Source organism: Schistocerca cancellata, chromosome 3, assembly GCF_023864275.1.
Source record: "Schistocerca cancellata isolate TAMUIC-IGC-003103 chromosome 3, iqSchCanc2.1, whole genome shotgun sequence".
Classification (NCBI taxonomy): Eukaryota; Metazoa; Arthropoda; class Insecta; order Orthoptera; family Acrididae; genus Schistocerca; species Schistocerca cancellata.
This window is the reverse complement of record NC_064628.1, coordinates 748,945,791-748,958,465: the sequence shown is the minus strand read 5'-3', so window position 1 is coordinate 748,958,465 and position 12,675 is coordinate 748,945,791. Positions and strand designations below refer to the sequence as shown.

The 12,675-nt window shown below is 39.8% G+C and overlaps 1 protein-coding gene across 1 annotated transcript in view; it reads right to left on the bottom strand.

Annotated features, from left to right (window-relative positions):
• Positions 1-12,675, bottom strand: part of LOC126175771 (xylosyltransferase oxt) — a 100,783-nt gene that overhangs the window by 51,432 nt on the left and 36,676 nt on the right. The window contains exon 9 of the mRNA XM_049922741.1: positions 3,179-3,284. Coding sequence (XP_049778698.1) covers positions 3,179-3,284 — 106 coding nt within the window. The remainder of the gene's footprint in view (positions 1-3,178; positions 3,285-12,675) is intronic.

Here is a 12,675-nt window from a genome sequence, read left to right as displayed (position 1 = left end):
TGTGGTGGGAAATGACAAGAGCAAGCTGGACAGAAAGACAAATAATCCAGGAAGTCTTAAGGAAAGATAATGAAGAGAAGAGATTATTAAAGGAAATGTAATAGAGAAAAATAAATTTTTCTGGACATGTCATTAGACACAACACTAACTTGAAGCTACTAATATGCTGATGTGGTGGGAAATGACAAGAACAAGCTGGACAGAAAGAAAAATCATCCTGGAAGTCTTAAGGAAAGATAATGAAGAGAGGAGATTATTAAAGGAAATGAAATAGAAAAAAAATAAATTTTTCTGGACATGTCATTAGACATGACACTATCATTATTAACATACATGAAGGAAAAGTGGTGGGAAAGAAAGGAAAGAATGGACTACGACGAAGTATTTGGAAGACATCAAGAAGTAGAAAGGATGTTAAAATTATATGGAACTGAAATGAACAGCCGACAGAACTGAGTAGTTGCATTTATAAGTCATCATCCTTTTAGAATATGTATGTATGTATGTATGTATGTATGTGGGCCTAAGAAATCATGAAATTGAGAATGAGTAGTAACAAAACATTACACAATTCAAACTTTTAACACAATAAACATAAATTTCACACTTGTTATTGGTCTTACATACAGAGGGAATGAGAACACTGACCTTTAAGTAACTACTAACACCAAAGTACCTCTCACACAAACAATCAATAAAAAGTTAAATTAAGAATAAATCTCAATGTAAATAATGTATGGAATAAAAAGTAGAAACTACCCAGTATTGTTTATGTGCCTTCTAATGTCTCTGCACCTTCACAATTCAGTGAGTTGTCGCCTTTACACTTCCACCAAAACATTCCATTCCCATATAAATCTCAGTGTTTAAGAAAATTCTGGTGGGATACTGTTGTAACACAATAAATTTAATTTTAACAATCTGTCGGTATGTAAAAAAAGTCATCTGTTCATCCATTGATGTACAGTGCAGCAATAAAGAGAGGACATCACTGCTATACTGCAGTCATTTCTGCACACAGCATTAATGTATTAATGATACAGTATTCTGAAAAAGATATACTAATGTATTCTGGAAAAAAGTTGAACAAAACAAAAGGGAAAAAACTGCAACCAACCACTCTTTTTGATGAATGCTTTATTTTGCCACAATTATTTTCAGACATAACTCCATCACCAGACAGCACCAAAGATTTATAGAACAACTTTCACCTCAGCATGGACGAAATGTTTTTTCATTTTGCAAATCTTTCCCTCAAGACCAAAATCATGTGAAATTTGTACAAGAAATCCTTGCTGCCATCTGTTGATGGGTTCAGGCTTGAAACTAGTTACGACAAAATTAAGTATTCATCAAAAAGTGAGGTCAGTTGCAGTTTTTTCCTTCAGCGATATTTAGGAAAACAGCTGCGGTTTTCTCAACCCACTGTGGATAACATAAAACTATGTCTCACAAGAGCTATAGTGGCTATATAATTTTAGGAAAAAAAACACTAGAAAGTAAAAGCAATCAGCATAAATTGAGTAACTTGTTACCTATGTAGTGTTTCACTAAATTATCACCTACAAACCAAACAACAACATTTTCACAGAAGAATAGTGTTAGTTATGTGAGACTGAGAAGTCAGTTGGTAGAAACAATCTGTATGAATACCAACAGAGCACCTCTTTCCAGATGAACTGTGATGCAAGGACTACTGAAGCATTGGAGGAAGGTGAACCTCAGACAGATGTGGATAGGTCACTGAACATTCATTCCTCTGGTTTTCACAGACACTGTCAGATATATTTAACCACTGGTTAGTCATTCAGAAAGTTGAGCTAATGGCCATGTTACATGCCAATGAATGAAGTTAGCTGCTGTGCATCCACAGGAATAGGATTTTCATACCAACCTATGTTCTGTAGTTGCTGCAGCCTCCAGTGAGATGAGATAATCAAGTACTGTGTGCGAAAGGTTTCGTGAAGATGGTGTGTATGTCAGGAAACTGCATATATTTGTGTTTCTCACCACTCATCATCAAAAGAGTGTTTTAAGACACTGGATAAATAGATTGATAAATGGCTGCTTCTCACTGTAGCTTGAAAGTGACACAATATTTGTTTGGGACGAATCCAGAACACATTATGACAGATCAAAGATCTGTGTAAGGGATCTTCTGGACATGTAGTGTTATATGAGTGATCCTTTATTTCCGTATGAAACTACATTTCCCAGTCTGGAGACTTGATAAATTTCATGCTTATATAGGACATAACGCCAATGGTAATGATTTCTTCTTTAAGGTAACACTGGCACACAGTGGCTATATTGTGAACAAATATCTTAAATATTCAGTGCATTAAGTGGTTAGTTTAATCTACTGACCTAAATCCCAAAAGGCATGTTTTTGATGTTTTCAGATGTCTAGTAACACACAGGCATATAAGGAATGAAACTGAGATACTATCTTAGAATCAGAAACATCTATGCCTCTGCCAGAATGTTAGTTTCACTGGCATAACTAGCTGATCCTTGCATCCATTGTGATAGTGCTTTTTGTCACAATGGGGTGATGTCATGCAGGTGTTATCACACACCATATCCCTGCATGCTCTCTTGTCCAATTGCCAAGGAGTCCTCTAGGAGGTATCTACAGGACTCCTTGGCAGTTGAACAAGATAGCTTGCTATCCTTTTTATCACGTGTCTCAGTACTTAGCAAAATGACACCCATTTTGAAATTTTTTGTAGGAAAAAAATAGAATACTGGACTCCAGAACTACTAGTCCAGGTGGATATATGCGCTACATGGTTTAAAGGGTAATGGGAGAATCTAAGCAACCTAGACTACTTTCACTATAGTCCCTCATCTGCTCTAGTGCTTCTAAAATTTGCCATAACTATGTCAAAGACAGTGGGTTTGTTTGGGCAGTATGTCATTGTGATATTTTTATGGAATTAAACTGAGTAATCATTGTATTTCCACTGATCAGAATCATCAGTATACACTGTAAGAACTCAGAGTCAAAACCATTTGTACCATTATCAATGGGCCTGCCTGTTATCATTAAATTCTTCAGCAGTCTACTTCACAAAGACATTTCATATGCTGCAACACTTGTCCTACTCATACAATGAAACACTGATTTCTGATAATTTTTTACAATATTCGTGGTCTCAACAGTTTATTAACTTACTTGCAGTATGTGGACCATACAACCACTCATCCAGCTGGTTTATAATTCCCTGGTTAACAATAGCTTCAAATTTTCGAGCAAAAAATAGCTGCCGCCCTTCTGTTCCCTGGAAAAAAAACCCAGCAACAATGCAGTAAAACATTATACATTTTAACATACCACAAACACTTTGTAATGGCCAGAGACACATACATCAACAACAAATATCATAAAAATTGCAGAATCATCATTATTATTTCAGTTCTTGGCACTTAAAATATTAGCACACATGACATATTAAGATTGCAGACATGACAAATTAAGAGAACTAAAACATAGTTAGAAGGCTATTACAAGATAAACATTGCCTGTTTTAATGGAGTAATTGTTCTCTGATTCTGTTTACTTACAAAATACAATTTGGAATAGGAATAAGCGACTACTGATGAAACAAATGGTACATTTGACAGTATATATGGCAGAACGTCAGACTTATTTCTTTCTCACATTATTACTGGTTTTAATATGACACATTTTTTTCATTTTCACGTCACCACCATCGTCATCTCCATCATAAGCAGTGGACCTTTGACATCAACAGCTACAGAAAAGTCTCCCCTAGACTTTGACACACATTACAGTTCTCAGTGATAACACATCCATGCTGCTCCTGCAAGTTTTCTATTTATCCACCTTCTGTAAGGTGGTCATTTCAGATTTTTCTTATATCCAGCAAAGATCTATCTCTGCCTGTCTATCACTCATTTATCTGAATTAGTGTTCCATTCACTTCCATTTCATTTTCATTGCAGTCATTATTATGTCTTCCTCTCTAGTCTGTTCAATGGTAAGTCATTCAAGATTTGCACTCAGTCACACTAATGCAGGGTGGTCATAAAGTCTTAATCCATTTCTAAGAAATATCAACAACGTAGGAAAAGAAAGATTCCTACTTACTGTAAAGACGGCCCATCAAGTTGCAGACAGGCACAATTACAAGACACTCACATAAAGCTTTTGGCCACAGCCTTCGTCATTAAAAGAGAGATACACACACACACACACACACACACACCATTCACACACACAAGCAAGCAGACTTCACACAGAGTACTGACAACTCCTGCATCTCAGACTGGACTCCATCACCACGTAGGATGCAGCAGCACTCTGGAGGGGGCAGGGAAGGGAAAGGGATAGTTGTACGGCTGAGGAGGGAGACGAGCTCTGTCTGATGGAGTGTGTAGGGACTAGAGTGCCAACAGGCACAGCATGAGGAGGTTGTGTGCACGGAGGTGGGCAAAAAAGGAGAGGAGAAGGGAAAGATGGACAGATTCATTGGCAGAGGACTGCAAATAAATAGGGAGGAAGATGAGAATGGGGAGGAGATGAAAAGACAGAGAGGGTGGAAACTGTTGGGTGGAGGGTATAGGGATAGTATGTTACCGTGGGTTGAGGCCGGAATAATTACGGGAATGGAGAATGTGTTGTAAGGTTAACTCCCATCTGCACAGTTCAGAAAAGTTGGTGGCAGACGGAAGGAACCAGATGGCTCAGGTAGTGAAGTGGCCAATGAAATCAAGCGTGTTATGTTCCACTGCATGTTGTGCCATATGGTGGTCTACTTTGCTCTAGGCAACAGTTTGGCCGTGGCCTTCACCCTGGTGGACAGTTGGTTGCTAGTCACACCAATATAAAAGGCTGTGCAATGATTGCAGCAGAGCTGGTAAATGACATGGCAGGTTTCACAGGTGGCCCGGCCCCCGATGTGGCAAGATAAACCTGTGACAGGACTGGAATAGGAAGTGCTGGGTGGGTGGTTTGGGCAGGTTTAGCACTTGGGTCCTCCACAGGGATATAATCCTTGTGGCAAGGGTCTGGGATTGTGAGTGGCATAGGGATGGATAGGATATTGTGGAAGTTGGGTGGGCAACGGAACATCAATTTAGGAGGGGGGGAGGAAGTATCTAGGGTAGGATGCCCCTCATTTCAGGCCATGATGATAGGTAATCAAAGCTCTGTCAAAGGATGTGGTTCAGGTGTTCCAGTCCGTGGGTGGTGGGAGGATTTGGAGTATGAGGGGAAATGGCACGGGAGATCTGTTTGCGGACTAGGTCTGGGGGATAGCGCCTGTCTGTGAAGGGCTTTGTGAGACCTCAGCATACTGAGTAAGGGAGTTGTGGCACTGCAGAGTCCGAGAGATGGCACCACTGGTGCGTATCAAGGTCATATTTAGTTAGTAGCATCTTTGGAAAGAACGCACACCAAGTTTCAGCCATACTGATCTATTTCTTTGTGCTTGGCATTCGTGTGAATCAAGGAAGTTGAGTGACTGTCAATAATTGGACGAAAAATAATTTCATGTGGTGATTAAACATTACTTTATGAAAGGCAAAACTCTTCAGGAGACTAAAGAGAAGCTTGATAAACATTACAGTCACTCTGCACCTTCGATTAGAACAGTTTATCAGTGGTCTTAAAATTTTCAGAGTGGCCATATGGGCACAAGTGATGCTAAATGTTCTAGACACCATGTGGAAGTTACGACTCCAGAAATCATAGATAAAATCCATGATATGGTGAAGGATGACAGAAGAGTTAAGGTGCGTGAGATTGCTAGTGTTGTGGGCATATCGAATGAATGAGTACATAATATTTTGCATAAACATTTGGACATGAGTAAGCTATATGCAAGATGGGTTCCGCGATTGCTCTCGCTTGACCAAAAACGGAATCGTGTGAACTGTTGCAAGGATGGTTTGCACCTGTTCAGGAAGAATACGCAGGACTTTAAGCATCGTTTTGTCACTGTGGATGAAACATGGAAACATTATTATACTCCTGAGACCAAAGAACAATCAAAACAGTGGGTTACCAAGGGAGAATCTGCAAGATTACCTGGAAAAGGGTAAAACTATTATAGGTGCATATTATTCATCATTATTGGACCGTTTGGAAACCGAGCTGCAAGAAAAACACCGGCGATTGGACTGCGAAATAGTCCTTTTCCATCACGACAATGCACCAGCACACACCTCAGCAGTTGTGGTCACAAAATTAATGGAAATAGGATTCCAACTTGTTTCACATTCCCCCTTATTCTCCAGACTTGGCTCCATCGGACTACTATTTCTTCCCCAGTTTCAAGAAATGGCTGGCGGGACAAAGATTTTATTCAAACAAGGTGATTGCAGCAACTAATAGCTATTTTGCAGACTTGGACAACTCCTATTATTCAGAAGGGATCAACAAATTAGAAAAGCGTTGGACGAAGTTTATAAGTCTAAAACAAGACTATGTCGAAAAATAAAAAAGGTTTACCCCAAACACGTAAGTAGTTTTTATTTTTCCACGGACTTTTCAAACGCCTCTCGTATATGGGAGGCTATTTTAGATTTCTGAGAAATAATGGATTTATTTACATAATTATAATCTATTTCTGCAATAACATGGACCTATTTTTTTTTAATTTAATCAAGAAGATTGCATACGACAGAAAACGTGTGGGTGCTGTTAGCGGGCAACTCTGTGGTTTACTTTATCCAGAGGTGCAAGAGGATTTCTCCCAGAAATTTCACAAGCCAGCACCAACAAGAGCAAACATACAGGATGGGCACAAAGGCCCTGTACCCACTGTTATTGAATGCGGATTGATTTGTTTCATTTCAGCACAAGTCTTACTTGCGTATTAAGTGTTCAGTATATTGGTATGTTGCCCAACATACTGTAAACACATTTCCTATGCCTCCATGTTTTTTTTTACTTATTTTTGAGCAAGTCCAGTGTTACAATGTGAAATGCATCCTCAACAACATTACACAGTTCTTTGTTTGTAGCATAACAATGTGCAGATACATGTGCCTTAATGACTCCCCATAATAAGTTAGGTGTGTAAAGGTCAGGAAAGCTTGGTGGCCATTTCAAGGGAGCTGGTGTTGCTGAACCATGACCTATCCACCACTATGGATAGTGTTCATTTACGAACTAGTGCACTGCAAGAGCGTAGTGAGGAGGCACTCCACCTTGCTGCAACATACGCATTTTGTGAGGCCCCTTTCCTCAAGTTGAGGTATTAGTCATGTTTGTAACACGCATAAATAATTTGCACAATTCACAGTCCCTTTAAAAATGTATGGCTCAAGCAGATGTAGTGATGTCACTGTTGCCCACATCATTACATGAGGCGGGTTCCATTTTAACTCAAATGTGTAATGAGGACTCAATATTTCTAGCACATGGGTTGCAATAAATGGCACATTCATTTGAAAACATAATCTTGGCATGGTTCACTGCATTTGGAAACTGAGTCAACAAAGCACAGCATGATAAAATGCACTCATTCCGGTCTCAACCTGATAATTTGTTTACAAATGTCAGTCCAAAAAGTCTTCATATGATCTCACATTGTTGTCACTGATATACTGAGTTCCAAAGCACATTTACGTGCCAACTTCATAGGAGTTTGTTCTGACAAAGCAGAGATTCCGGAACATGTTTCTTCTCATGTCTTCTTCCTTCCACTCTGTGGCCTGTCTTTAACACTGCCAAAAGCAAAAGCACATCTCTCCCAATTCATAATTGTTGCCTCTAGTGGTGGAGTCTCATTAAATCTTTCCTCAAATGCTCGCATGGTCTGTCTCATTGCCCTGTGTGTTGCCATTCATGCACCCACACACGTCACTAAGTGCTCCTCAATATTATAACTATGACCGCTCACATCTGCCGTGGCTAAAAATGAAAATTTGGCTGCAACTGTGAAAACATGTCAACATGAATTCCAAATGACAAGAAGTAACATAGCTACCAACATGCATAACGACATTTGATACTATGCAGGTGTTACAGGTGTATAGGGACTTCTCATCCACCCTGTACAGTTACTTGTCAATAAGCCCCAAAAAACTAGAAACACTGCTGAGGAATCATACTCCATGAGACCTCCTGTAGCTCCAAGAGACACTGAAGTGAATAAGAGAGACAATCGAGAAAGTCAAAATGCATCAACTCTTCATTTAAGCAATGAATTTGACATGCCAAAATCAACATTTTGAAAGTTTTACACCACCTTAAGATGTTTTACAAATTAGACCACAAGAACATAATGCAGATCGCCAAGCTATGTGTTATGATTTGATAGAATCTGTGCACAACAAACATCTAACCGATTACAAGTTGTTTGCTGACAATATCACATTCCACATCTGCAGGAAAGTTAACATAAATAGCAGCCGCGTAAGGAATAAAAAGCCAGCTCACGCTATCACTGAATGGTGAACAGACACACCAAAAGTGAATGTGTGTGAAGCTAGCTCATGCTACCATTGAATGGCAAAAACACACACCAGAAGTGAGGTTTGTGGTTCGGATTCACAAAGACTATAGTTTATGGACCCTTCAGTTTTGCAGAGACAATTAGAGGAAATATTTACCTTCATATGCTGGAGCAATTCCTGGAAACATGATTCAGCAAGAAGGCATTGTGGACATTCTTGTGTTCCAACAGTATGCGGCATCCCCTCTTTTTACTCTCATAGGAAGGGAGTGCCAGTACCTCAATTGAAGATTCACCAACAGATTGATGGGCAGACATTCAGCAAGACTTTAGCCACCGTTTTCACCTGATTTGACCCCTTCGGATTTCTTCACTTGGGGGTACATAACGTCAAGGTTGTGCAAAATGTGGTAAAGGATCTATGAGACTGAATGCAGGATACAGCATTGCCTATTTCACAAGACGTAATTCAGAAGGTATTCAAGGCTGCTCTTCAACGATGGGAGGAATGTATTGAAATGTATGGAGGCCATGTTGAACTGCGTTTATGCAAATGCATCCATTATTTCTTAGAAATGTATTGAGATGCTATGACCACACTGCATTGAGGCATAGCATGGAAAACTGGGCCATACTACACAGCCAAGAATATGATCCACCAAGCTGCAGTTGCTCACATTCCAAAGTCTCCAAGCAAACTTTGAACACTGGAGGAGTAAGGTGTGCTACTCTGCAATTAGGGGCAATCATCCAGCTCAATACATGCTGACCCCTGCAGAGAATCACAGCCTTTTGTGTAGTGAGGGCCAAATGTTTTCATATTATGGAGGAGACCAAAACAGATTGTGGAATATGAGAGACCATTAGGAGAATTTCTGGCAAGATTACAGATGTTCATTTACTAATATAGTGATAAATTAAGTCTCTACTTAAACCAGATGGATGAAGTTCTGGGAATTGGGGAACATTTTGCACAAGTGATTACCAATGTCAATAAAGAACTAATGCTGAGAGGGACAGTTGGGAGTTCAGTTTCAATACTGTGGAGCTACACAACTGGCCCTTCTCAAGTTGGATTCAGCATTCTCTACAGTTAACAACATGCCATTTGATCAAGACAGTCATTGCAGCACATCACAAGGGACATCCTCTTTAATTTGGGACAAATTATGCTTTTCCTACTCATGGATGGACCTGATCCTAATACCTCTCCTGAAACAATGAAAGGACATAGTAGTGTTGCCCTCACTAGCTGTGTAGAAAAGATCACGGAGTGGATCATGAATCATTGGCTTGTCTGGGTTCTCAAATCCAGAAGTTCATAAGTAGCTTCCACTGTGGACACAGGAAGTATTCTTCTGCCACTGATAGTGTGACCCTCTTGGAGGTGGATTTATAGGAGGCTCAACTAATTAGGCATCACGCAGGGGGTATTTTCCTGCATCTTAGAAAGACCTATTACATCTCTTGGAGGAATAAAGTTCTCATGCAGCTCCATAAATGGGTCTCTGGGGTCATTTCCCCACAATCCTGACTGCTAAAACTATTATTATAGCTATATTATTTATTTATTTATTTTATTTTGCATATGGCAATACAGCGACAATATTTAATAATATGTAAACGAAATGTATAAAACAAAACAATGTGTAAATAGTACATGTGTAAAAAACAAGCAATAGCACAAAAGGATAATGTACAAACACTCAAGACAAAATAACTACATGTTAGAAGCTTGGCAAGCCTGACTAGAAACTCATTCATATATTTAAAGCTCAATATCTAGATTGCACAGCTAATCCAAAGCAGAGGGTGTCACATATATAACCTCAGAAACAGGTCTGGTGTATCTTCTTAAGGGGCATTCCTCAATAATATGGCAGACGTTCTGTTCTGGTGCTCCACAGTCACACGCTGGTGAGTCACATAGACCCCACTTGTACTTGTATGCACTGCATCTTGCATGGCCCGTTCTGATATGGTTTAATTTAGTCCAGTTACATCTCTTCAGGTCAAAGCCCGGTAATTCCAGAGTAGGATCTTGGATACCTTGTTTATTAATTCCAGAGTCATTCCAAAAGTGCCACCATTGCTCCTTGATGTCAGGTTGATGTTCTTGTGTATTAGCCCATATAGGCTTCCGTGACTTGAAGCAGGTCGATGGTATTTCGTTCAAAACATCATGGATTGGTAGATTCTGTGGGTAATCTGAGTCATGAATTTTTGACCACTCTCTTGCTGCTGCTTCTTGCCTTCTCAATTGTGGAGGTAGGATATAGCTTACAATATGCAGCCAAGGAACTGGTATGGATTTAATAGTACCCGTTATTATCCTCACACACTCGTTCAACTGGACATCGATTTTCTTAGTATGAGTGCTCGAATGCCAGACAGCAGAGCAATGTTTGGCAACAGGATACACCAGGGCTATTGTGGCAGTATGTAAGGTGGATGCTTGAGCTCCCCAAGTCGAGCCAGCCAATTTTCTCAGGATGTTGTTGCGACTTAGCTCTTGGCTTACGTTTTCTAGATGTTTTTTGTAAGTCAGGGAGCGGTCTAGAGTTATGCCAAGGTATTTGTGGTTGAAGTTGTGTTTGACTCTCTGTTCACAGAAGTTCACATTCAGTTCCTGGTGGGCCATTTTATTGTTCAAGTGGAAAGCACACACCTCAAGTCTTGGTTGGATTAGGGCAGAGTCGCCATTTTTTATAATAGGAATTCAAGGACTCCAGATCTTTTGTGAGTATGTTCGCTCCTTCCCCAAGTGTTTTAGTTTGTACAACTAGTGCCAAATCATCAGCATAGCAAAATTTCCTGCTGACTGTATTTGGCAAGTCACTAGTATACAAATTAAAAAGGGTTGGAGCCAACACAGATCCTTGAGGAAGGCCATTTTTTATTTTATATGATCTGCTGGTGTTGTGGCTGATGCTCACTTTGAAAGACCTGTTTGTCAGCATGTTGTTCATTAAGGTTGCCAGTTTTAAACTAGGTATGTGTCTTAAGCATAAGACCCTGGAGCCACACAGTGTCGTATGCCGATGACAGATCAACAAAAGTTACACTTGACTTCATCCTGTTCTGGAATCTGCTTTCTATATATGATGTTAGGGCTAAGACTTGTTCGCAACAGCTGCGCTTGTTTCTGAAACCTGCTTGATATGGACGGGTTATTCCATCCACAATATCCTGAATTCTATTAAGTATTAGGCGTTCCAACAACTTAAAGCATACATTCAAGAGGGCGATGGGGCGGTAGTTAGTTGGATCTTCTGGTAGCTTTCCAGATTTGAGGATTGCTAGCATGTGGGCTATTTTAAATTGTGTTGGGATTATTCCAGTGTTTAAAATGTTGGTGTTAAAGTTTCTTAGCCACGATTTTCCATTAGGTCTGAGGTGTTTTATAAATTCTGGGAATATACCGTCCAATCCTGCCACTTTGTGTATTTTTAAGGTCTTTATCGCACCCTTGATTTCCTCTTTGCTAAATGGTGACGAAAGCGATGTATCAACATTCAGAGTTTTATCAAGTTCTTGTAGTTCTTCTTTAGTTTCTGCTTCAGTTGTTGGATCAAGAGGAGTTTTCTCAGCATGTGCCTTTATGTGCAATGCCACTCCGACAGTTTTATTTTAAATTCCTGGTGGTGTGCTGAAGAGCAGTTACCAAGTTTCCTCAATAATGACCAGGCTTTTCTGCTGGAATGTGTAAAATTCAGCTGGGACATGAGATCCTGCCACTTGTGTTTTCTGTGTGTAGACAACCTCCAAGATGGTGCACCCCGGGCAATGGACTGTGATAGCAGGATGGCAGAAAGTCTACACAAATGGCGGTCGAACTAGATCATTGATCTCTCACGGCCACACACAGCAACAAAACAAGAAAAAGAAGTTGTATTATTATACAACAGGAGAAGTGACTAGAAGTAAGAGAGAATAAACTGAGGTTAATGAAATCAACCATATAATAATGGTGCTGAGGAGAAACCAAATTCTGTTATCTTCTCTCCACACAGAATACAGCCTTTTGACACAAGGTTTTCTGCTCCTGGGAGAGGCTCCACCAGTGTGCAGTGATTGTGGTATTGTCCATCAGTATGTTAAATTTTATGTAAATGCAGTGCACTTCATAGGGGGCAACTGTAACTAGGCTAGTGACTTGCTGTATATTTAGGATTGACAATACAATAGTTTAAAAAATCTTTGTTCATCTATTCAGATTTTTGGCAGGTAGTTTAAAAGGAACATT